The sequence below is a fragment of the Carassius carassius genome, chromosome 45, assembly GCF_963082965.1.
Source record: "Carassius carassius chromosome 45, fCarCar2.1, whole genome shotgun sequence".
In the NCBI taxonomy this organism is placed as follows: Eukaryota; Metazoa; Chordata; class Actinopteri; order Cypriniformes; family Cyprinidae; genus Carassius; species Carassius carassius.
The window spans coordinates 6,359,366-6,384,736 of record NC_081799.1 but is presented as its reverse complement, the minus strand read 5'-3'; the positions used below and the strand labels follow the sequence as shown (position 1 = coordinate 6,384,736).

At 36.9% G+C, this 25,371-nt stretch overlaps 1 protein-coding gene across 1 annotated transcript in view; it reads left to right on the top strand.

Annotated features, from left to right (window-relative positions):
* cwc27 (CWC27 spliceosome associated cyclophilin) overlaps window positions 1-14,565 on the top strand; it is a 40,900-nt gene extending 26,335 nt beyond the window's left edge. Inside the window, exons 12-14 of the mRNA XM_059538541.1 lie at window positions 7,644-7,753; window positions 8,963-9,075; window positions 14,053-14,565. Of these exons, the coding sequence (XP_059394524.1) occupies window positions 7,644-7,753; window positions 8,963-9,075; window positions 14,053-14,215 (386 nt within the window). The 3' untranslated portion in view covers window positions 14,216-14,565. The remainder of the gene's footprint in view (window positions 1-7,643; window positions 7,754-8,962; window positions 9,076-14,052) is intronic.
* The last annotated feature ends 10,806 nt before the right edge of the window (window positions 14,566-25,371 follow it).

Genomic DNA, 25,371 nt, shown 5'->3' with positions numbered 1-25,371 from the left:
AAAAAATATAATATTAACATATATACATACATATACACATACATACACGTATACATACATGCAAACAAATACCTACATATAGTAATATTAAAGTAACACAAAACAAAGATAAATGTAGTAAATACAAATTAAATATATACCCCAAACTATATCATAAAAAACGTTTGAACTCTATATCCTCATTCAAACCTGGGTAATTAAGTGCATCCAAACGATGGATCCAAAATGACTCATGTTGGCTCAATTTACGAATCCTACCACCACCTCTATTTAAAGGTCTAACATGTTCTAAAACCTCAATTTTTGGGAGTGGTTTGGAGTGTTTTTATGTGTGAGCACACCAATTGTGATTATCACCTTGCCCTGAGGAAGACCATTGAGGTCGAAACATGTCGGCATTTTAATTTTAATATTGGCCATACCACAATAAAGGCTTCTTAACGTTTACCTTCTCCACCTGAATTCTTTTTGAGTGCCTGGGACCTGTGTATTTTTCATTCTTTGTACATTTTGTAGAGTCGAGTCTGAATCAAATTCATGACTCGAGTCTGACTCGAGTCCAAGTCACATGACACGAGTCCACACCTCTGTCATGAGTAGAGTAGAAGAAGGATCTGGGTACTGAAATGGCCAGCCTGCAGTCCAGATCTTTCACCCATAGAAAACATTTGGCGCATCATAAAGGGGAAGATGCGACAAAGAAGACCTAAGACAGTTGAGCAACTAGAAGCCTGTATTAGACAAGAATGGGACAACATTCCTATTCCTAAACTTGAGCAACTTGTCTCCTCAGTCCCCAGACGTTTGCAGACTGTTATAAAAAAAGAGGAGATGCCACACAGTGGTAAACATGGCCTTGTCCCAACTATTGTTAGATGTGTTGATGCCATGAAATTTAATATCAACTTATTTTCCTCTTAAAATTAACCACTTCAGCTGTTATTTAGATTTTTTGAGAATTAGGCATATGCAATTTTGGACCCACCGGTGGGTCCCCAGAGTTGATGTGGTTAAAAATTTTCTCAGTTTAAACATTTGATATGTCATCTGTGTTGTATTCTGAATAAAATATTGAAATTTGAAACTTCCACATCATTGCATTCTGTTTTTATTCACAATTTGTACAGTGTCCCAACTTTTTGGGAATCGTGAGTGAGTGAGTGAGTGAGTGAGTGAGTGAGTGAGTGAGTGAGTGAGTGAGTGAGTGAGTGAGTGAGTGAGTGAGTGTGTGTGTGTGTATATATAATGTATGTATATATGTCTAAATGTGTTTGTGTGTGTATATATACTTTTATATATTGTTAATGTTATTAACATTGTTCTAAATTTTTTTTTTACATAATAATTTTAACATTAATTTATGACTGAATATACTAACATTAAAATGTACACATATGATCGGTTCATTTTCAGCTTAACAAAAGCAAGAATAATCATTCTAAATAACATCTTAAACTGAACTCCAGTGCTCACGTTTTTAACTGTCCTCGTTGATGTTCTGCTTCTCTGTTAAAGTGAAAGTAGGCTCTCTTGCCATCTAGTCATCTGGTCCCACCTCCTAATCTCAATGTTTGGGTTTGAGTCCGCTTCTCTAGTGTTCATGTGTCCACAGAGGCTACTTCCAGCTTTGTATTCAGTCCCGAAAGCAAACACATTCCTCCCCTCTCTCTAATAACAGCAAGCCGCTCTCTTGGCATCTGGTATCTTATTTTAGGAAGAAGCCAATTGTCTCCTCCGCAATTCAGCAAGGAAAGTAGAAGACATTTGTACCCTTATGAATTATTATTTTCGACAGACATCTCTTCAGTTTTCAAGACATAAATTATAGCATGTTCGTCTAGTCTGGTTTTCTCTTTCTTGGCATGGCTGTGATTTGTGAGAGCCAAAAATAAGAGAGACATGCTAAAAACACGGTCCGTTTTATACCCACCCTAAATGATGTGGCAACATTCTTTCTACCACTCGGAGTTATTTATACAGGTTATGCCTGTGTGCACGGGGTGTTTTATTTCAATGGCGCCTTGTCAGTCAAACACATTGATGTGCAAGAGAAATTGTGAGAGTGTAATCTTATAAAAAGATGTAATAGCCTTGTATTTCTTATCAAAGAATTGCAGTGCATTTATGTACATGCACTAGATATGCCACCAAATATCAACATCATATTTTTCATTGTTCGAAGTAAAACTTTTAGTTGGTAGATGTCAAATTGGATAAGTCCACTAAAATACAGCAAAACTTTAATACTGTGAAATATAATTACAATTTAAAATAACTTTTCTATTTGAATGTATTTTAAAATGTAATGTATTTCTGTGATCAACGCTGAATTTTCAGCATCATTATTCCAGTCTTCAGTGTCACATGATCCTTCAGAAATCATTCTAATATGATGATTTGCTGCTGGTTTATCAATTATTATTAGTACTCATTTATAAATAATGATTCTTATAATTATCACATAAGTAGCACAACTGTTTTCAACATTGATAATAAGAAGGGATGTGTCTTGAGCAGCAAATCAGCATATTAGAAAGATTTCTGAAGAATGAAGTAATGGAGTAATTTAATTTAAATATTTTAATTATTAATTATTTTTTAACTCCTTTATTTATTTAATTTATTAAAATAGACAACAGTTCTATTTTACTCTATTTTTGAGAATGAGAGACTTCTTTCTCACACTCAAAATCTTTTTTTTAAATGATTTATTTAAGTTTTGACTGGTTTTGTGTGTTTGTATAAAAATACAATGTATAAAATATATTCCTAAAACCTTAAAATGAATGTAAAAATATTAAAACCGCTTTACAGCTCCAATAATACACAAGTTTCAACAGAAGAATGAATGTATGTGGTTTTATAAAATTGTAAACTTCACATTTCTCATTTTTAATGCACTAAGATTCACTGCAATTGTTAGTGTCTCCTAATCATCTCTGATGTTTATTTTTTTAAGAACTATTGAGAGACAAAATTTCTGATAAAATGTTGTAAATACAGTAGGCCTTTGTAGAAAAGGCCTTCAAAGATTGACATTGACAGAGTCTGACTCCAGATATACAAAGGTTGAGAACTGCTGCTTTCATGTGTAATTATTTTTGGTAGCCTCCATTTTTAAAGGGGTCATATGATGCTTTTTTTATGATTATTATTTTTTTATTTGGTGTAACAGAATATGCACTCCTTCTGTCTGTGCGTGAACATTTGGGCGGCATTACGCAAATATTTCCACATTGACATAGACATGTGGGGGCGTGCTTGAATGAGCCGTTTTAGGGGTGGCATGGCAGAGTTTTAACTTTTATAAAGAATATCTCTTTGGATTTGAGACTTTAGTCTTTGCAACTTTACAGATTTTCTTTATGCACCAAGAGCTTGTAACACTCCAAAGAGAAAGGAAAAATTGAAATCACATCATATGACCCCTTTAAGATGATTTAAGATCCTACACATAAGTAATGGTGTTGTCTTGAACACCAGATTAACTGTGCTCCTTCTGATTAAGATCAGATCTTTAACATTGAATTACACAGTCAGCAGAAGCTCAGGTCTTCCTGTGCTGAAGACGCCGGTGCTGACTGATAGCCCCCAATTACTGTAGCTTCAAAATGCCTTGAATTCATCCCTTCGATCTTGACCAGCAAAAGGGAAATAATCCACCTCCCAAATGACGAGGTGTTTGTCGTCCCCATCAACCCCCTGTTGCCGGCTGCTTGATTTGTAGCTCTTTTCGTCCCGAGTGACAGGAGAGGGATGGAATGTTGTTAGAATAGCCGTCAAACTCAAAGACAGTACTTAGCAACACCAGCTGGAGTCGATGGAGTGTGCTGCTGTTGTAGGCCCTAAGGGTGCCATCATTCAGCAGGCCTGTGAGTCGCGCTCTGCAGCTGGGCCCGAGCGCGAGCGTTCAGCAGGCCGAGTGGAAGGCATCACTTTTTGCTCACATAAATCACATAGAAAAGGGTTGTTACCAGACTTTTCAGAAAGGTGGTTTCAATCACAACTCTGAATTTGTGGCATTCATGCGCTGAATGCCTGTGTAAATGAGTAATTGCATGGTTTGAGTAGCTAATGACAGCCATTCTCTTCAAATAACTTTTTCACTCAAACTTTAGTTACTCAATTAAGTTCCACTCTACCTGAACATTACACCTCTGGTAAGTCCAGCCCAGAAATGCTTTTAACTAAAGGACGAGATGTTTGCCTGTCAGGCATATTAATGGGATCCAGTGCCATGTGTTTAAGTTCTTGTGTCCTGATAAAGTGGTTCTCGCTTAAAGTCATATGATACATCAGTCAAACTAACAATAACTTTTGTAAATGACCAATCTAATGATTATTAGAATAATCATTCAACTGTATTGGTACTTAATGCTACAATTATTCAACTGCTTTACAATAATTCAGATCTTGTCAATTTAACCATTTTAAAACGGCATTTAATTACCATCACTGCAATTTAATGTTCTTTTCTTTTTTTCCTCCACTCTCTATCTCTTTGATTGGGCCGGATAGTAACAATAGCCTCAGTGTTAAAATGTTATTTCTGAGTCAAGCAGTATATTCATTCACTGAATCACTTTGAATATCGTAACTGACAAGTCTAATTTAAAATGTTATTTTAGGTAATTTTATTATATTTTAAAAAACTGTTACAAAGACAGTGTTCAAAAAAGTTTAATTTTTTTTTATGTTTTGAACGTCACTTAGGTTTAACATGGTTAATCAAATCAAAACTTTTTACAATTCAAAATAAATGTTTGTTTTTATTTAGAATTTTCACACGATCCTTTAGAAATCATTCTAATATTCTGTTTTCTTCTCAAGAAAACGTGTATAATTATTGTCAATGCTGAAAACTGTTTTTTAAATTTTGTGGAAACTGATATTTATTTTTTGAAGTCAAGTCACCTTTATTTATATAGCGCTTTAAACTAAATACATTGGGTCAAAGCAACTGAACAACATTCATTAGGAAAACAGTGTGTCAATAATGCAAAATGATAGTTAAAGGCAGTTCATCATTGGATTCAGCGATGTCATCATTTCTGTTCAGTTTAAATAGTGTCTGTGCAATCATTTGCAATCAAGTCAACGATATCGCTGTAGATGAAGCGACCCCAACTAAGCAATAGAATGAATAGACTTTTTTTAATAACAGTATTTATTTGAATACAAATCTTTTGTTACATCAAATGCTGCTTTTTATTACTTTAATGCATCTTTTGCTGAATAACTATTTATTTTTTTCAGAAAAATCTGACCCCAACATTTTCAACGATAGTTGATGAACAACACAAAAATATATATCATATCATATCACATCTGAGTCCTTTAAAGAAACGTTAAAACTGTTGCAGCAATATTTATTTCTGATTTATTGCCATGCATACACGGCATATACAAACCGCTCAAAGAATGTAAAAGTTCTTGTACTTTGTTTTAATACATGTTTATTTCAGTCCTATCGAAGCTGTATCTTTCACTGTCTGGACAGCGGCCATGATAAACATGCTTTCAGCTCATATTGGCAGCCCTTGTTTTATAGATTTGAAATGATGTAGAGTGTTCGGTTTTCTACACAGTCAATGTGTTTTAATAGTCTTTGGCTCATTACTTTCTTTCTGTCTTTCTAGTTTTCTATTAGCTCATGCCACAGACTAAACATTTTCAAACACACTCGGTGGCTCTCAGACGAACGCATGGCACGCTCTCTCGGTTGCTGAAAAACAAATTTCCAGCCTCTCTCCAGTGTGGTTTTCATAAATACGAAGAATAAACAAGTGTTCCATTTGTGAGGGGAAAAAGATTTTTCGTTACATGACGGCGCTAACGTAAAATAAATCACCCAGATGTTGGAGGCTCCGTCTGATGTAGTTTGTTCCCCTTGAGCTTGTTGTGGAGAAAGCATTCAGTCATAGTTGCCGTTAGGGCAGGTGCAGTCGAAAGAGTCTGTACCCGCCGGGCGATCTGTGACGTCTGAGCTGGGGAATTTGCAGTGGCACATTTAATGCCTTCAGACACCAGTGTCAACAGTCCAGCCTTGATGTTATTGACTTTTCCAATTCCTGCAATTCTGGCATGGGATTTGTAGAATACACTTTATTTTTAGGCACCTTTCTAATTGGTGCATATGATTAGGAGGGAATTTTATTTGACTATTATATCGTCTTGCAGGATTCAGGGTTTTCTAATGTAAGCATTTGTAGTAGGAAACTCATTTCATTGGATAATACTGTGTTTCAGCATTGTCTGTACATCACACAATGAGCTGTTGTCCAAAGTTTGTTGTCATTTGTTTAAACATTGTAAGAGTTTAAACATTCCAGCCCCATTCCAGTCTTTTTTTAATTGTGCATTTTCTTAAACCAGACAGAAAAAGTCTAATATGTAGTAAACCATTTACATTTTCAGCTACAATTTTGTGAAAAAAATGTATATTTAAAATAAAACAAAATATCTAGCCTAGCATTTTAGAAAATGGATTTAACATCTAATAAAATGCAGTACCGGGAAAATGCATAAATATTTTCTGAATATTTATTGAATATTTATAAAATATTCACACTGAAAATGCACAAGTATTATTTGTATACACTCGCAATAGCAACAAAACTTTTTTTATCTTAGGTTTTGTAAAATAAAGAAAAGGAATAGTGTGCGCTTTCTGCATTTTCAGTCTCCACAAATATCATCATGAAACGATTCACAAAATTTTTTTATAAAAAGCTGTGAGCATGCATTTTATATTAATGCATAAAGTTGCAATGCTGCATGACAACTGTAAACTAATTGGCCAAGGAATTATATTATTTAGTGAAAGAATGGTTTATTCTTATTATTTTCATGAATGTAACTATTTATTGAACTTTGTCCAAAACCCTGTTTTCTGTGGTTAAATCACTGTAAGGCACAGTATTTGTTTACTCTCATCTTTCTGGTTTCCGTTTCACTTGGAAATGAAAAATCTCTTGGCTTTGGAAAGCGTGTTGTGCACGCTTATGCTGCAAAATGCCATCAAATAAAGCTGTTATAACATGATAGAGGACATGACAGAAATGTTATATTTCATTACATGCTGACATTTGCCATTTCTCATTCTCTTGTGCCCCCCCCCCCCTTATTTTGTAGTGTTTGCTGTGAATATCCTGAATGATGAGAGCCTCAGTGTTACGTAAACACATTTTGACGTGTTTCCCATTTAATATGTTTAATCCTTTTAGTATATATGTCTGTATATCACATGTTTATCCTTATAATTTGAATAAAATCCATTTCTTTATAGCGCAGAAAGTCGTTCAGACTGCAAAAGTCATAAATTTTGGCCTTTGCACTGATGAGGGTCTTAGGACCTAAATTTTGGCATTGGCGATATGATTATTCTTGGAAGGAAGTGGCCCACAGGAGCTGTCATCATCATCTAAGTTTATAGCAGTATAAACTTTATGTATTTCATAGTTATGTCCATATGATAGTTATAACTTCTGCTATGGAATTCGGCTATTTTTCTTTTCATGTAAATTCTTTCAAGTGAGTCACACTACTATATATATAATATACAAAATAATAGACAGATTGATCCCTGAAGGGAAGTTAATTTCTCTTATCTACATTTTAATCGCTCTTGTTTTCTCTCAAAGGTGACAGTAAGCCAACCAGTGAGGCGGTGACAGAGTACCTGGAGAGCAGGAAGAAGTATGAAGACATGAGGAAGCAGAAACTGAAGAGAGGTTCTGGCCGAGAGGCTCAGGTAAGTCATGGCTTCAAGAAACTTCAAGACACTACGATTTTCTTCAATATTATAATGGTAAAGATTAGATTTGGAAAGTTCTGGCTTATTTCAGCTTAAAATAAAAGACAAGTTTCTTCTTAATGGAACCTTTTACCTAAGAATGAGATTGCTGCCATCATTTACTCAAGATCCAAAACTTTTTGACTTTCTTTCTTTTATGAAATTCAGGAGAATTTATGAAGAATATCATAGCAACTTGTGTGCTTTATTGCAAGTTCAAAGTCTAAAGTCATACTTTGTGTGACAAACAAAGTGAAATTGTATTCGTCATTTATTAATAATGCAATACTAATACGAAATTACTTCAAATGCACAAAACATGAAGCAGGAGACTTATTAATAATTTATACTGAAACTGTAAATATAATGGTAGAAGACTGTAAAAAAAAAAAAAAAAAAGTAAATTCTCCGAAGTGTCAAGAATTCAAAGTCGACGTCATAAATATTGCCATTAACACAAAGAAAAAAAGACGCAAACAGCGTCATGAACTTTAGCTCTATATATTTCATTTTACATTTCCTTCACTTGTTTTCACTATTAAATACAGAAGTATATAATAAAGAACAAGAAGTGCTATTTAAACCATTCCCTTTTTACTAAAAGATTCCACCATACTGTGTTCTACCGTTGAGAGTTTTACTTGTGGGCTATCATTCAGAATTTGCAAGTTATTTGTTCATGCGGTCTACCACAGTCTGACCACAGGCTGTAAGTCAATTATCTGTTGTAAGGTCAATTGAATTATTCATAGCAAAGATTTGACTCAAGAATAAATCAAATGTCACTACTTCAACATGCAGTGAATGACAGTCTGTTTCAGCTGTTTTTGTCCATACAATGAACATTATTGGAGTCCCAAACAACACTGGACCTTATTTACTTTTATTGTTTGGACACACTCAACATTTATTCGAAATATCTTCCATAGAACCTAATACAAAATGTAGTGCCTTACAGATGAATCATGAGATCAAAAGTTCAATATAACGTAGATAAATATAAATCTTTCACACTACTCAAACTTATATCATCACAAAAAATATTTATTTTGATCACTCGACCTTCCTATTGAATAGGAGAATGGAAGTCATTACAGGTTTGGAATGAAATGAATGAAAAAAAACCCCCCGAAAATCAAAATAACACACTTTCTCTTGCCTCTAAAGACACTCGCCCTTTTGGAACGCTTCAAATCCAAACTATCATCTGCGATTTCGGAGTCTCCTAGTGTTCCAGAGGAAGACGTCGAGGAACTTGGCGAGGATGACGATAAGGGCTGGTGAGTTGCTTTTACTCGCTTCTCCATTCCTACAGAGGTTTAATGCACTAATGGACTTGCAGTTGTCTGTGATCAAATGCATTCTCACTAACGCGCGCCTCATTGGTTGTCCCAATGCACAGCTACCGTTTCGCATTAAGGTAGCCGAGCTATTTATTTGGACTAACATAGCGAAACGTTCATACCTCTCTCCACATCAGGCACAGCTGCTTGCCTTAAGTGTGCCTGAGCCACCTCGCTCTCCAGCCAAGTAATGCGTTTGGCTCTGCAGCGCGCTGACACCATTAGAACAGTATGCAGTGTTTGTTTTTGCTGCGTTGCAATAGCCACTTGTGGAGAAGTAGTTTTCTCAGCTGACTTAACTGAGTAAATAACTGCTTCAGCAGACGGAGTGCCCAGATGGAACGTGTCTCACCCACCGAACGCCAGACAGGGCACGTCAACCTGCAGTCAGACGCGTGCTGTCTTTTAACAGACACTCGTTATGGGTGCCAGCAGAACCCGGTGATAAACCACTGTTGGAACCATTGTTTCCATAACACCAGCATATGCTTTGGATATAGGCGTGCTGGTGTCCTTACCAGGCTTTTTAATCAGCATAACCAGCGGCAATCACTTTGAAGACCAGGTTTTGGATCCAGGATCCAGCTCGACCAACATCAAACCAGCACTAACTGACTGCATTGCTAGCGGTCACCCGTGTCTCTTCAAATCTGTCTGTCTACTTCTGTCTGTACTGTCAGATATGTCCTAGTTTGACTTCTGCAGCCCTTGTAAATCAATAGAGAAGAGTGGGGTGTGTCGCACACCTTAATTGAGGAAACATTGTGCAATATTTTTTACATGCAACTGTATATTTAGAAGAAAAGCTTCCATAACATCCAGTTGCCTGTGGCATGACAGCTAAAATTTATTCTGTCATTACAAACTTTTCCAGGGCCCAAAATATATAGGACGTGTGAAATATTAACTGTCTAAATCGTGTAATTTTTTGGCTATATTTTTTGCCATGAATTAAAACATTTTCACAAAATGGTGCCTGTGCCAGTGACTATGATATATAATATATATAGCAAATAAAATGCAAAAATTTGCAATAATGTTAAGAAAATTAGTCTTTAAGAATAGAATTGATTTTTTTTTCTTATTTATGTTCAGATTTTTATTTAAATGATCAATAATTTACATTTTTCTCTGTGCTTCAGCTTTATCCCTTTATATGTTTACCATATAACATAGCAAGTTGTACACCTTTTTATTAAAAAGTTATACTTTTGGATCAGTTATCAACACTTACTTATAATTTCAGTTGGTGGCAGGTCAGGTAAAAAGTGGCATATCTTACCCCATTCTTCCCTACGGATCGTTTTCACAATATCACTCACTACTAGACATTGTGTTGGACATTGTTTACGTCATGAGCTGTAACAACTGCCTCATCTGTCTGCGTGTCACTGGAGACATTCCAGTCCAACAACGTACTACGAGATTATGAAGACAGAAAAGAAATAATTACCATGTCACAGCGGTGCTAGATCGCTAAATCACACACACCACTCACTGAGCAAATATTAAGTCTGTTCGGTTTTATTTTTGCTCTCTGTTAAATATGAAGACTAAACACAGCTTAGATTTTCTTTTTGGCATCCTCTACATTTTATATCTTTTTTTCAGTCCTGATCTGATGGGACCGTTTCCATGTCGGGCCGAGGGTGTTATTGACAGCTGAGTTCTTTGGCCAGGATAACATTTATGATGCTGCGAAATGAATCAGGCTCCAGGGAGCATCAATCTTAATGCTGCATGCGAGGCACAAAGTTATGGCCCTGATTGTGCGCTTAAGTACACAAATAGAATATCAATTAGAAATGTTTCAGTTTGATTCTGTTTTCTCCATAATCTTCCTAGCACATGTGATGAAGATGCATGCGTTTGTAAGTACGGCCTCTGAGATGGCGGTAGGTACTTAAAAACTGATTTTGCTCATCCACATTTATGGCTTTCAGTTTGAAAGATGTGTTTTTCTATTTAATGAACGCTCAACTTGATTGGACATTACTGTGATTCATAGATACACTTTATATCTAAAGCCCTGCCATGACCAGTGCGTCACACGGCACTTCTAGTTTTTCCGAGGATTACGGGAAGCAGACTGGTAAATCATTCAGTTTTTTTGGTCTCGGTTAAAACGTATAGCCTCAGCGGTTTGCTTTTTTGGGTCCCGTACTAACGTATACCCTATTTATTGATACAGTTCATTGAAAACCCAGGGTAGTTTTCCGTTGGAAGCGTTTGAAGTGACTCTGTGGGTTGGATGTGGCACGTTTATGCTTAACCGTTTGGTAGACGTCCGCTGCAGTCGATTCGCACTTTCGCAGGAAAACCGTAAATCATAATCAAACGTAAAGAATGAGGTCCTGCACATGCGTCTGCGGGGAGTAATGTCTTTACACTTGATGAATTATCAGTCTTAATGGTGTGCGAATCCGTGCTGGAACGGTGACGTGCTTAGGATAAAGCAAAGATCTGTCAGACCGTCGTCCTCCCTCTTCACGCCGCAAGCCACCGCAGGGAAATGAATGGACATGGCGTGTTTTTCTCTCGTACTCGCTTTTCATCAAAGACCTTGAGTCTTTATCTAAATATATGCACTCAGATGCTCCAACAAATACCACATGTGAGCGCAAAATGGGGGGCGCCGTCTGAGCCCGTGTTTCCTATCAGTTACTTTGTCTTCAGGATGGACTGTCATTGCTGTCTAAGGACCCCCACGACGCTGGGACGTTTTAGGTATGACTCCAGAGAGGGCTGGAGGCCCCTTGGTGCTAGAAAAACAGCAGTGGGAAGTCTGTACCACTTTCTGAACGCCTGTTGCACCCCACGAACGGAACATGGGTTACAACAGGTCAGACACTGGAAGTCAAGTCTGGGCCAGATTGTAAACTATTCCATGTGTGTCTGCGTCTACAAAAACCCCTTTTCGCCCGGGCCTCCACTCCTGCTTCCCCCTCTTTTGCAAAAGTGAAAGAAAAATAAATTCAGGAAGAGGCTTCCGAGGGCCTCGGCATCATGGCAGGAGCCCCTCCCTGATAAGAGCCCCAATCAGACGGTGAGATTTTTGCGCGAGCCATAACTCTAGGCGAGGAGTTCGACGGGCTGTCATCACCGAGACTGCTAGACAATTTATCAGAGCCGGCTGCTTTACACGACGGGAGTCCTGCGGGTCTGCCAGAGTATAGCCATGACATTCTAGATGAGCTGTCACATCTCCTACCGACTTCAAATGGATGCAAGCGTGCACACACACACACACACACACACACACACACACACTCGACTGAACACTTAAAAATGGGCTTGCACGCACTCGCAGACTTTTCATGCGTCTCTTTGGCTGAATCCAGGGGTTCTGCGATGGCTCAAAATAGCAGCGTGGTGGATTACTTACCAACCAGAGTGCTCATAATTTTAGAGAGCAGGCTGCTTCCATTCTTCGGTTCCTTCATGCATTCATCTTGACTCGGACAACCGGCTCAATTTAAAAATCTTCCTTCAGCTCCTACAGTTACTTTCTGACACACTTCTGCGAAACCACCAAAACTTGCACTGTATTGAATGACAGCTGGGAGCCGTTGAATTATTGAAACGTCCCGTTACGTCTTGTTCTTTCAAAGCAGCCCTGGGCTTTGGAGGCGAGTGCATTTACTATGATACCTGCACCGCAGATCTGGATTTGTGAAGGATGGAGTCTTTCCAGAAATTCTGACCTTCACCAGAATAGCTCCAACAGGTGTGGAATGTCAGTTCTTTAAGCATCTTTCTTTGGTTTAGATGAGACCCCAGAGAGCCATCTGGCCGTGTCCGTGATGTATAACAATGACCTGTTTCACCCTTCCTGACGTTTCTTTGAGGTTCTCTCCATGTCTTGATTCAGACAGTTCCTCTGTATCCATCATCTCAGTATGAAATGTAGGTCAACAGAGCAGAGGTGAGATGTGTGGATATGCACCTCATCCTAGGCTTACTCCAAAAACAACGCCCTAAATATGACCTCAGACAGAATGAAAATCCATTCATCATTTACTCACGTCGTTCCAAACTTGTATGAATGACTTGCTTCTTTGGAACGCAAAAGATGACATTTTGAAGAACACATATGGTTAGTTAATGGGGAGCAAAGCAACATTGGAGCCCATTAACTGTGATTGTAAACATGGATGGGTTTTAAACAACATTAGAATAATTTCTCTTTAAATATTTTAGCGTAGACATCATAGAAGCTGTAAGTAGAACCACTCAGATATGACAGAACTGTATTTCTGTGTCCTGTTGGCGTAGTGTAAACAGTGACTTGGATTGGGCTGCAGTCTTCTAGAGTCCTCAGGATGCTACTTTAGCCAGCTGTGAGCTCTTCTTAATGATCCTGGCACTCAGGAATGCTCCGTGGAATGTAATTCTGCCTGCCAATCACCTGCAGCGCTGCCGTGAGCAGACAGTGAGATGTAAATGAGTATATGTGCTATATTATTGAGACCTCCTACTTGAGCATCGCTATAAAGGCTTAAGCTGAAGATCAGATCGCAAATTTTTCATGCAAATTATGTAATGAGACATGCAGTCAGTTAATCGGTTAAAAGGCAATTGCATGTGTGTGTGTAAATGTATTTTTACAACCAAACTGGATAAGTGAGTGTGTGTGTGTGTGTGTGTGTGTGTGTGTGTTTGTATATAAATATTGATTGCACCTATCAAAGTGGGAATAAATGACAGATTTTTCATTTTTGGAAGAGTTATTCCTTTAAAAATGCTTTGAAACAGGCTTTTTGTGGACTCATCATAGTCGGAAGTCTGCTCTGACTCGATCTGTTCCACTGGGAAATTCCCAGCACTTGTAACTCTGATTTCGATGATTTAGTGGGCCGTGAGCTGTGCTTTGCTGTTCTTTTGAACTGCACTCTGTTTCCCCTTGTGATTTAGGATGGCCCATGTTCTGCAGTTTGATGAACAAACCAGAAAGGTAAAAGATGCCAACATGCAGGACGAAGACACGTTCGAGATCTATGATCCACGCAACCCCGTCAACAAGAGGAGACGAGAGGAGAGCAAAAAACTCCTGAAAGAGAAGAAGGCCAAGAGGTGAGACTGTCCGTCTGGAGTGACTCCTACCATTAGAAATGGTACAACATAAGGCAGATAAGCATTTCTAGCTGAGAAGAATTGTATTAACTGTGTGTGGGAGGTATCTGCAGACTCTTTATTGAAAAGACATTCATTTCTGTCTACAGATTTTGAGGATGCTTATGATGATGGCAAACATTTATTGTTTTTAACCCATAGATGTAAGGAAATGCCGCCATCTTATTCTTTGGTGATGTTTTTTTATTTTTTTTGCATCTTTATGCCAAACAAACCTCTTCATGAACCAGTTTAATCATTCTCTTGAAATGAAAGTGTATGTTTTCGTCACGGTAATAAAATGTATTATTTCTGCATTGTTGCATTGTTGTTCACTTTGTGACCTAACTAATAAATTGTTTAAATTCACTGTCCAACTACACAGACCAAATAACCCTAAAACTGACATCAGTAATAGTAACATAACTGAAGCAAATACAGATAGAGGGCTAGGTGGCCATTTCTTGACATAAAACTATATGGTGTGAAAATACATTCATTGATTCAATCTGTAACAAAATTCATTGGATCAATTATATGATTTAATAATTGATCATGATTAAAAAATTAACCATAATGACAATAATAATAGCAAATATGTTGCAGAAGCCATAAATGCTCTCAGACACAGAATGTGCAAGACTGAGGAAATGCACACTTTAAATGAAGAAAGTTCAGTTGGTATTTTCAAGTTTTTTGTTTTGTTATAAAGTTGTAAGTAGCTCCAACTGTGCTTTAATGCGCCTTTACTTGATTGTCTTTATTATGTGTTATATGCCATTAATCGTTTAATAGCTAATAATTTCCACCCCTTCTGAATGACATTTATCATTAAATTATTGTTTCTGTATATGTTCATGATACTCAAATAATTTGCGCACATGAAGTAACGTTTGTTTTGTTATTTTTATAATACATTTTTTTAATTGAATTGGTTCAATAACAATAATTTCAATGCAATGGCAGCATCTCACATCTATACTTCGTGTGGTACATCGTAAAAGAGAAGCCGTGAAAATGTGCGAGAGCTGGATCCACTCCACATCTGCCCTGAATTGAGCAAGTCCGGACCTCTAGAGTTCAACCTGTCCATTAAATAACAGCAGTAATGCAAGACACACATGTCCATCGTGAAGTAAACCAGTCACGCTTGACTCATCCTGCAGCCGTACGTCAAAAAAAATATAGTCTGAATCATAGTTTGCACAGCCATTTTTAATTTCCCCAACCAAAACCATCCCATTTGTTTAAAACTGTGGCAAGATAATAAACAGTGCCTATCGTTTTTCCTATCGGTCTCAAATTTTGTTACCAAAGAGCGGAGTCCATTGGTGCTCCTGATGATGCCGGCTGACTGTGGTTTGGTCTGAATGATCTACCACGAGTCCGCGACCAGCAGCGCAGTTTGGCCAGCGTGCAACCTTTTACTGCTCCTCTGGGATCACGCTTAAATTTTCATATGGAACAGGAAGGAGAGTTAATGTTACACCATAAGAGCCGCGTGGCCAAAGCCGCTGCAAATTTAAACCAGGTGGGACGCACCAAAGCCAGTGCAGCTACTAGCGCTCTGACTCGCTCTACTGTGCCTCTGTCACACGGAGACTTTTATAAAACCACTGGGTCTGCGATTTCAACACATCATTACACCACGCACGCGTTCAGGGCAGTTCCTAAACATAACGGGGACTGATCTGATGAATTATGGTGGATGTATGGAAGGAGAGTTGCTGTCTGTAATAATAATAGTAATAAATAAATAATAATTGAGAATAAAAAAAATTCAAATCAGTGCAAAAGATAAGAAACTATGTAATGTTTTCAATAAGTATTATATAGTCAAACAAATTAATCATACTACTGAATAAGCAAAATGTTTATAATTTAAAATATTACACTGAAAAAAGGCTTTGAAATATTTTCTATAATTGCAAAGAAAGTAGAAAGACTGTGGTATTTTCTTGTACAACATACTCTAGTAATCTGTGTTTTATTTACAGCTTCAAAAAATAATTATGTATAGTCTACATTATATTCCACATATTTAATGTGTGGTTATTAAATGTTTGTGCTCTGTGCAATTTTCATTTATTTCTTGTGTTGACAGTTGAAACCATCATTGTAGATAAAACGTAAAATTTATCTTAATTATTTTATGTACAATTTTATTTTATTCAGAGCCCTGCACATAAAATGGGAGGAAAAAATTATTTCCTTGTTTTCGGTAATCTTGGGTATGTTACGAATATGTTCTCTCTTTTTAATCCAGTTCAGTTGTGGCCACAATAATAAAGATAATAGTCATCATGGGCAAAATTCTTAATGCATAAATGGGAATCTATCATTTAATTTAATTTAATATTTTATATACATATATTTGGACATTTTTCAAGCTGGATTTTAAGATTATTTTACAAATATTTTATTTGCATATATTAATAAAAAAAAGAAAAAAGGATTTGCTGTGTTGGTTCTGAGACTGGCTCTTGGTCATGCATTTGACTTAATATTTGAATTAATTTTATTTAATATTTGTCATAATTTTCAAAGTGCTACAGTAAATTCGCATCAGCTCTTTTGCAGGTGACTGAAGAACCCAGAACCCAGTACTAAAAGAATGCTATGTATAGTTTTGCACAGAATTTTAGTTTGCCGCAGATTAACATGGGATAAAGGCAATAGCATTTTAATTTTGTGAAGTCTTTAAATGCATTTCATGGGCATGGGGCTAAAACGAAAGCTGGCAAGAAGCACTGTGTGATATAGGTTAGGGCTGCACAATTAATCGAATTTCTAATCACGATTACAATTATGGATGCAACATAACATGGACTTTAAGGTGAGAGAAGACAAGACATTGTGACACTAAAAACACTTAACATTCTTGTCACTGGCCAAAGATACCAAATACCCATCATTACTGCAGGTCACATGACTGTGGGAGATTGAATGTGGCAGTAATGTCATTATCTTGCTCACTATCTGTCTCTGCCCTTGTGAATGAGCACTATAAATAGATCACTTAATCAATTTTCCCCGGTCGAGAACAGGATGAATCCTCACTGCCTTTAGACCCTGTAGAAGCCAAGATCTTCCCGTTCTTTCGCCTTTTTTTCTTTGGCGTCACTGCTGCAGGAAAATGACTTGTCAGGTGATCTTATTAAACCTTTGGTCTCATTTGAAACTTTTGATGCAATTATTTTAGGTACCCTGTTTATTTTCTCACTGATAACACACTGGGGTTTGGGAAATGGGGTTGTGTCCTAATATTGTTTTTGTGACTTAATCTGTTGGAAAAGTGTCTTTATTATTGCTGGGTTTTCAAAATAAAAATAAAAATGGTCCATAAACTAATCATTCTTTTAAAATAACTGAAAATACCTTATTTGTGTTACAACGCAAGGTATATCAATCTTTTTAATATATGCAAATTTGCCATTGTACTATTTTATTGTATAGACTGTTTTTCTTTACCATGCGGGTACATCAATCTTATTCGTTCTGTTCATAAAACTTTTATGTTTAATATAAGCTAATCTTGTCTTTGTGAAATTGCTGATGCTTGTTTTTTCATTGAGTAATATTGAATCCACCTTAAGAATTAATTTTGTTTTAAGAATTGGAAATACTTAACGTAAAATATCAAAATAAGTGCTACAAATGTGAGAATGCAAGATTTGTTGCTGTTGAGTTAAACGCTCACTCGTTCTCTGCGGTCTCTTATGGTTGTTAATTTTTAATTTGGGTACGACACAGACATGTTACAGGTAATAATATAATCAGAAAATCATGGCAATAAATGATTTTTTAAGTCAGTTTAATAAGTTGAGACGACTTTCACAGTCAATTTGATTCAGCTTAAAGGCATAGTTCACCCAAAAATGAAAATTCGAATTAATTATTCATCCTCATGTCGTTCCAAACCCGTAAGACCTTCGTTCATCTTTGGAACACAAATTAAGATATTTTTTATGTAATCCAAGAGCTCTCTGACCCTCCATAGACAGCAAGGATCCTTACATGATCAAGGTCCTAAAACGTAGCAAGGAGATCGGTAAAATAATCCATGTGACATCAGGGGTTCAACCTTAATGTTACGTAGCTACGAGAATACTTTTTTGCGCAAAAGAAAAAAAAGAACAAAAGTAATCGGCATATACTGTGTCAGCTGCGCAAAGCAAAAACAACGTATCTGCATGGCGCAACTGACACAAATCAACATACACTGTTTGCGTTCAGTGGATACTCTCCAAAATGGCTCCAGGTTGAAGCGGAAGAGACAAATTGTTGAATAAAAGTAAAATTATATATATATATATACACACATATACATATACATATATACATATACATGTACATACAGGGCTTGACTTGACTTGCTCACTAGCCAATGTGGCTAGTGGTTTTCCAAAGTTACTAGCCACATTTTTGTTGTTGTGAAATTACCTGATAAAAATTGACTATGGCGTGCTAATATTTACTTGAACTAGATTTACAACCCTTTCAAATGTAACAACTGTACACACCCAAATCAAGACTACATAAATGTATAACAATACAGGTCATTATCATTAGTTCTGATAAGGTTGTGTGTAAAGCTCCTTTTTTAAATAAATCCATGTATTAAGATAAAAACATAAAAAGTAGCTTCTTATTGCATAATAAAAGTGGTGCATGGATGTAGAAGATAAACAAAAAAGATAAAAAACTAAACTGAAATAAAAAAAAACCTTTAGCATTAGAAACACTGTCTGTTTAAATATCAGAATCAGACTCAGAATTACTTTATTGAACCACACTGAGAAATTCTTTGTTACAATGGAAAGTAGCTCAGTCACGAAACCTCACAAAAATTGCATGCCATGGTTCGGACAAAGTTGCTTTAATCTTCATTAAAATTTGAGGGGAATGTTCCTCTCATCATAAAGAACACATTTTAGTTTGTGTCGTTTTTGTATATGTAAAAAAAAAACTACTGGTAGGTTGCAACCCTCTACGGACACCTTGGCAATTAAATCGCCATTGGCTAGTAAATATTTTGACCAAAAAAAAAAAAAATATATTGTGAAAACATTTACAAAAATACTGATATAGGATAATGATACAAATTCTAATAATAAGAACTATAAAACACACTAAGGATTACTAAGAATTAATGAGGTGTTGGATTCATGAATATTAATTTGGTTTTGTGCATCCCCTCGAACTGATTTGCTGAAATCAAAACCGGGACGATAATAGGTGAGCGCCAGCCAATGGGATTGCCGTTTGAGCATTAACTCCACCCTCTACAGGAAAACCCGGCTGTTCTTAAGACTTCCATAGGAAATACAACAAAGAATATTGTTTCAATGTAGTGAGTCGATTCACTTGCGTGAAGGCGATTTGTGCGCCTTCACACTAGAGTTTACGGTACATCAAATACAGGTGCGCTGCGTATCCATTGAGATGAACTGAGAAATGTCACAGATCGCTTGACGGAGAGTGAAACTCTGAAGCCCTCAGTCAGAGTCAGAGTGTGTGCGAGTGAAAATATATCTGTGCTAAACTTATACTTGGCCTCCAAGTCACACACTGGCAATTATTCAACCCGCCAAAGTGGCTAGTTGGAGTCACTGTGTTACCCGCCACGAGCAAAATCCACCCACATTTGGCGGGTTGGTGGGTGTTCATGTCAAGCCCTGTATATGTATTTATATATCTATATACATATATATTTTGCGCACAATAAGTATTCTCGTATCTTCGTAAATTTATGGTTAAGCACCTGATGTCACATGGATTATTTTACAGATCTCCTTGCGATGTTTCTGGACATTAATCATGTAAGGACCCTTGCTGTCTATGGAGGGTCAGAGAGCTCACAGGATGCATCAAAAATATCTTAATTAGTGTTCTGAAGATGAATGGATTACGGGTTTGGAACGGCATGAGGGTGAGTAATTAATGACAGAATTTTCATTTATGGGTGAACTATCACTTTAACTCATGTTTAAATGTTGCTTCTAGTTGGCTTATAGGCTACTTTTTTTAATGAATTTGATTAAATATTTAAAGTAATACAATTAATCTTTATTTATTTATATACAAATTATTCATTCATTTATTTTTAACACCACACACCCATTTTTATTGTTGTGGGCTACACAGCGGGGGTGCTGCAGAACCCTCGGCACCCCTACTTCCAGCCGTAATGGACACAAGTACAAATGACCTGAAGGTGGACGCTTTTACAATTACACTAAAAGGTCTTTTGCTTGCTGTAGAAGTAAAGACTATCAGTCAGAAGACAGAAGCATGCAGTGGATTGTGAACGACAGGTTTTTCAGTAAAGTTTTAACTGAGCAGCCTCATAACACTGAAGGGATTCACTTGGAAGCCTGAGTGATATTACCCATGAATCATTTGCTCCTGACGGAAATTATGTTCATCTAAACAGGACAGTCTATTCTGTGTCTCTCCATCCAACACAGTCTGATAACAATCAACTGTGAAGGGCTGCTAATTGTGTTATAAAGCATAACCGAGACTTCAGAGAGATGATTTCATCTGTCAAGCACAAGAGGTGGATGTCAAGAGGTCTGCGTTTCTGATTGAACTTCAGACAGTGTGAAGTAAACCGTCATGTGCTATTTAGCATTACCTTGGAAAATCCGGTGTGTTTGCAGTCCACAATTCATGTTAACATTTAATGTAATTAAATTTATACGGTCCTAGCTCAATTCACGTTTAGTTCCTCCTCTTTTATGGTTTTGTTCCTTTTAGATTCAGTGTTTTCAGCATAAAACAGTGTACTGTGCAATTGTACAACAAAACTGTTCAACATTAAGTTAGACCCTGAGTTTGTCTTTCTAATCTTTTATCAGAATTTAATGTCTTGTTCTTCTGAAATAACTTTCCTTTTTGATTGACATGGCCAAGGCCTCTTAGTTTCAACCCATTCCCTCCAACCACCATTAAATGGCAAAAAACAGCAACAGGTTTAGGCTGCTGCCACTTTAAGACTGAATGCACAGATCTAATGTATTGACAAGCATTTGACAAGTATTTTCCCTGCTTCATGTTCATGTTGTCTACTTAAAACATAACTGAGTGAGTCTTTTGCCGCTCAGTACACTTTAAAACACTTTTTTTTGTATTGAGCACATCCAGCAGGGGGCTGTATACTTATGATCATCATTACACAGGATTTAAATGATTTGGGACTATGCTGGATGTCATTGACCCTCAGTTCCAGAAATGGGCCAGTCACCAGGGGGCATATTACAGAAAGATCCTAACTTTAAAATTGTATCTTTTCTGTTTGGTAACCATGGTAATTTCAGGTAGGACCACATTTAGGATAAAAACCCATTACAGAACAGCGTTTCCTAAGTGTGTTATCTTATCTTAACTACAGGAACCTCCTTACTTGACAAAAAAATCCTAAAAGCTATCCTAACTTAACCTAATTATTTGAAAAATAACAGAAAAACTGCATACAATTGTGCTGTCCAACAATAGTATTACATTTATTGGTTGCACTTTTTTACAGTAAGTGTTCTTACAGTGTATTTATCTAAAAAAGTTCTGGTAATACAGGGTAACTACATGGGGTAGGGGTAGGTTCAGGGTTATTACCTAGCTATTACATAGTTATTGTAATTACTATAATAAGTACATAGTATGTACATGAGGAACAGGACTGTAAAATAAAGTGCTACCTATTTATTAAAAACTGAAAATGTAGAACGGAGATGTTTAATGATAGAAAGACTCTTGGAGGACCCTGAAGATGTGTTACATTTTGATGACAAAACACTTATAAGTACAGACTGCCACACAACATGATATTACATTTAGCAACCATCATTACAGAGACCAACAAAGCGTCATGGAGCATTACCGGTTAAAGTGCAAGTGCCTTACTGTTTTTTTGCAAAAGGCGATTTTTTTGTTTTGTTTGTTTACCTCATCAGCAGCTTGCAGTGTTGGTATATTGGTAACAGACCTGAGAGTGGATCGTCGAGCTTGATAATGCAATTGAAGATTTCCTAACTAGAGAGATAAATGTATGCATTTAGCAGATGCTTTTATCCAAAGTGACTTACAGTGCATTCAGGCTATCAATTTTTACATATCATGTGCTCCCGGGGAATCGAACCCCCAATCTAACACAATGCTCTACCACTTGAGCTACAGGAACACTAGATAAGATACAATTTTTTAAGATAGGATAAGAATCCCAAATCAAGTTAAGATTTGCCTCTGTAATACGAATTTCTGATCCTAAAATCCTAATTTAACATATCAAAAATTAAGTTAAGACCTAAGATAAGAAACTTTCTGTAATATGCCCCCTGAGCTGTAAATGCCGCAGGTAAATGACATCATGACAGAACTGATTGGCTGATGGCTACACAAGAACTCCCACAGTCACAAACGCTTCTCCTGAGGAAGATTTTAGACAGGGAAGACTAAATATGTAGTTTCCTCCAAATGAAAATGCTCACAAATTTTGACATCCACACAATTAAAGTCAGTGGAGTCCTATATATATATATAATGGACCCCATTGACTTTCCCTGAATGGACAAAACTGCAGAAATACCCTCTGATGGCCACTGGTAAAAACATCCAGTGGGCATCTCATTAAGAATCTGTCACTGGAATGAAATCTGTCAGTAGCAGCAGTGCTGGTGCCAACCGCAGCGTCAGTGAGTGAAATCTGATAGTGTGTAATGATTGAACCATCAACAAAAACACATTCATTTTCCCTCCTGTACTTGCCAGACTTCTGGATCCATGGTGCATTGCTCTTGAAGACCTTGGTACTAAAGGAATTTGACGAGACCGATCTGGAATGAATATTATTTCCCGAAAATTTTAAAGCATAGAAAGGAACCAGTCAAAACAATAAATTAAGCCCAAGTCTTCAACCAAGACCAAGGTTAAACTCTAAAAAGGAAACCTCAAAAATATTTTACTTCGGACTGAACGACATTTTGCATTGAATTACACCCTGGATGGTTGTTATCTAACCTTGCAGTCTGCGACTGTAATAATATTTCCATTTAAGGCCTGCCTGAATGTATACTATGGGAGACCAGCAAAACTTGGGACAAGGAAAAACCCTGAACTTTAAATTATTAACCAATGAAGCAATCTTAACTCTTCAGCATGGGCTGAACTTTGTCATCGTCTCACCTGATACATAAACATCAGAGTCGCTTTCATGGATTATTCATTAGTTTCTATTATTAAACCTCCCAAATGTTGGATATTCTGGAGTTATGATGAAGCTCCCCATGTCTGAGACCGTTCAAGAGGCCACGCTTGGGCGGCGTGCGAGACTGCCGGGGAGGAAACGGGCCGGTCTGCTTCTCATTTTCATACCTTTTTGAAAAGCATGTCTGTGTGCTGCCTCAGAGGAGATGTTTGAAGTACAGTCACATTAATCCACATCTTGAACGCTGACATTTTCCTCATAGCTTCGCCAAAGAAAGAAATGGTGTTGTTTGGTGGGACGTGTCACCAACATTGGGTTTTCACACAAACTCAGCAGACAATTACTTTAACAGTGAGAGCTTCTGTAGAAGTTAATTCAAAGAGATAGTTCACCTAAAAATCCAAAGTTATTTACCCTCATGTCATTCCAAATATGCATGACTTTCTTTTTTTTCTTTTTTTTTTTTTTCATGTTCTGGTTATTTTGACCTGGACAGGATTTTCTTTTTCCAAAAATGCTAGCTAATATTATCGCATTGGACAAAGCTTCCCACAATTTATTTGATAATTGATGTACTTTTCTGGGATTTTCCCCCACCCCTTTTGAAAATAAATCAAAAAACGTGGTTAGTTAAACCATAGTACCACAAATTAGCCATTGTTTTGATACACTAGTCATAGTTTAACCATGGTACTTGTAGTAAAACTGTGGTTATACAAATGGTAATCAATGCACAAAAACAAAAAAACATGGTTACTTCACTTCAACTAATAAAACCATGGTAATTGTTCATAAGGGGCCTTGTTAATGCTTGTGGTATTTCCTGTTAATGCTATGTATTTGGATTCAAGCTTTTTTTTCATCAACTTAAAATGAATACAGGTTGTATATTTATTTTAGGAACTGATTGATTGTAGACCTCATTGATCTGAGATTATTATGCACCTCAGTTTTGAGTGTTTTGCCAAAATTGTCTGCAAATGTATTTTGTTTGTTTAAATAATTCTTTCATTTATTCCTGTACATAAGCTCTGATCAGTAAACAACCAATACACCTAAAAGAAGAAATACAAAATTTGTGTTAATTGAAAGACAGAAAGCTGACTAGAAGACTGAATCCAAGAACTGGTAATGATGTAGCATAAAGAAAGATTTATTGGCAAGTTTTAAAAGGCTGGTCATTTTTGACTAGGACCACCAAATGTGCTGAAGGATTTAAACACAAGGGTTAAATGGGGTTCAATCAGTGTTTTTTGGACCCTGTTGATTTTGTTTACCTGGACAGAAGCAGCATTGTTCATTTCTTGTTTTGTGTTTCACAGAAGAAAGTAAGTTATACTTTAACAATATCTTGACATCAACGCTCCGTTGCCCAGATTACCCAAGATAGACATCTGCACCCTCACTGGTGCTTGTATGAGTACTGGACTCTAGATGTCTCCATAAGCCATCTTTCCCTTGAGCGCTAGGGTCAATCATTAAAAACAAGTTTACCTCTTATTATTATAACCTTTTTGTTTTTGGTTTCGCCCGTACTGCAGTTTGGTAGGAATGGACTATTGTTTGCTTATTCAGAACTAACTACCTTTGTGTAATGCTGTGCATGAGCTGTTTTTCAGCTGTTATATGCATACATAATTACAATTCACAATTACATGAGTTGTAAACGAAACATGATAGAGACTGCTTTCAATGAAGAGACTGTAAAGAAAGAACAAGGTTAGATCAGATTACAGGTTCAGTTGGTGGAGTTGGGGTTGGAGGAGGGAGTTAATTGCATGCAGCGATGCGATGGAAGAGGGGAATTTAAATAGACCGTGTGTGATAGGTGTCAACACTGGATTGGTACACGCCAGGAACAGCTGACTGTCAGCTGATGCAAGCTTGACTAACGTGGCCTGCTTGAACTAACGTGA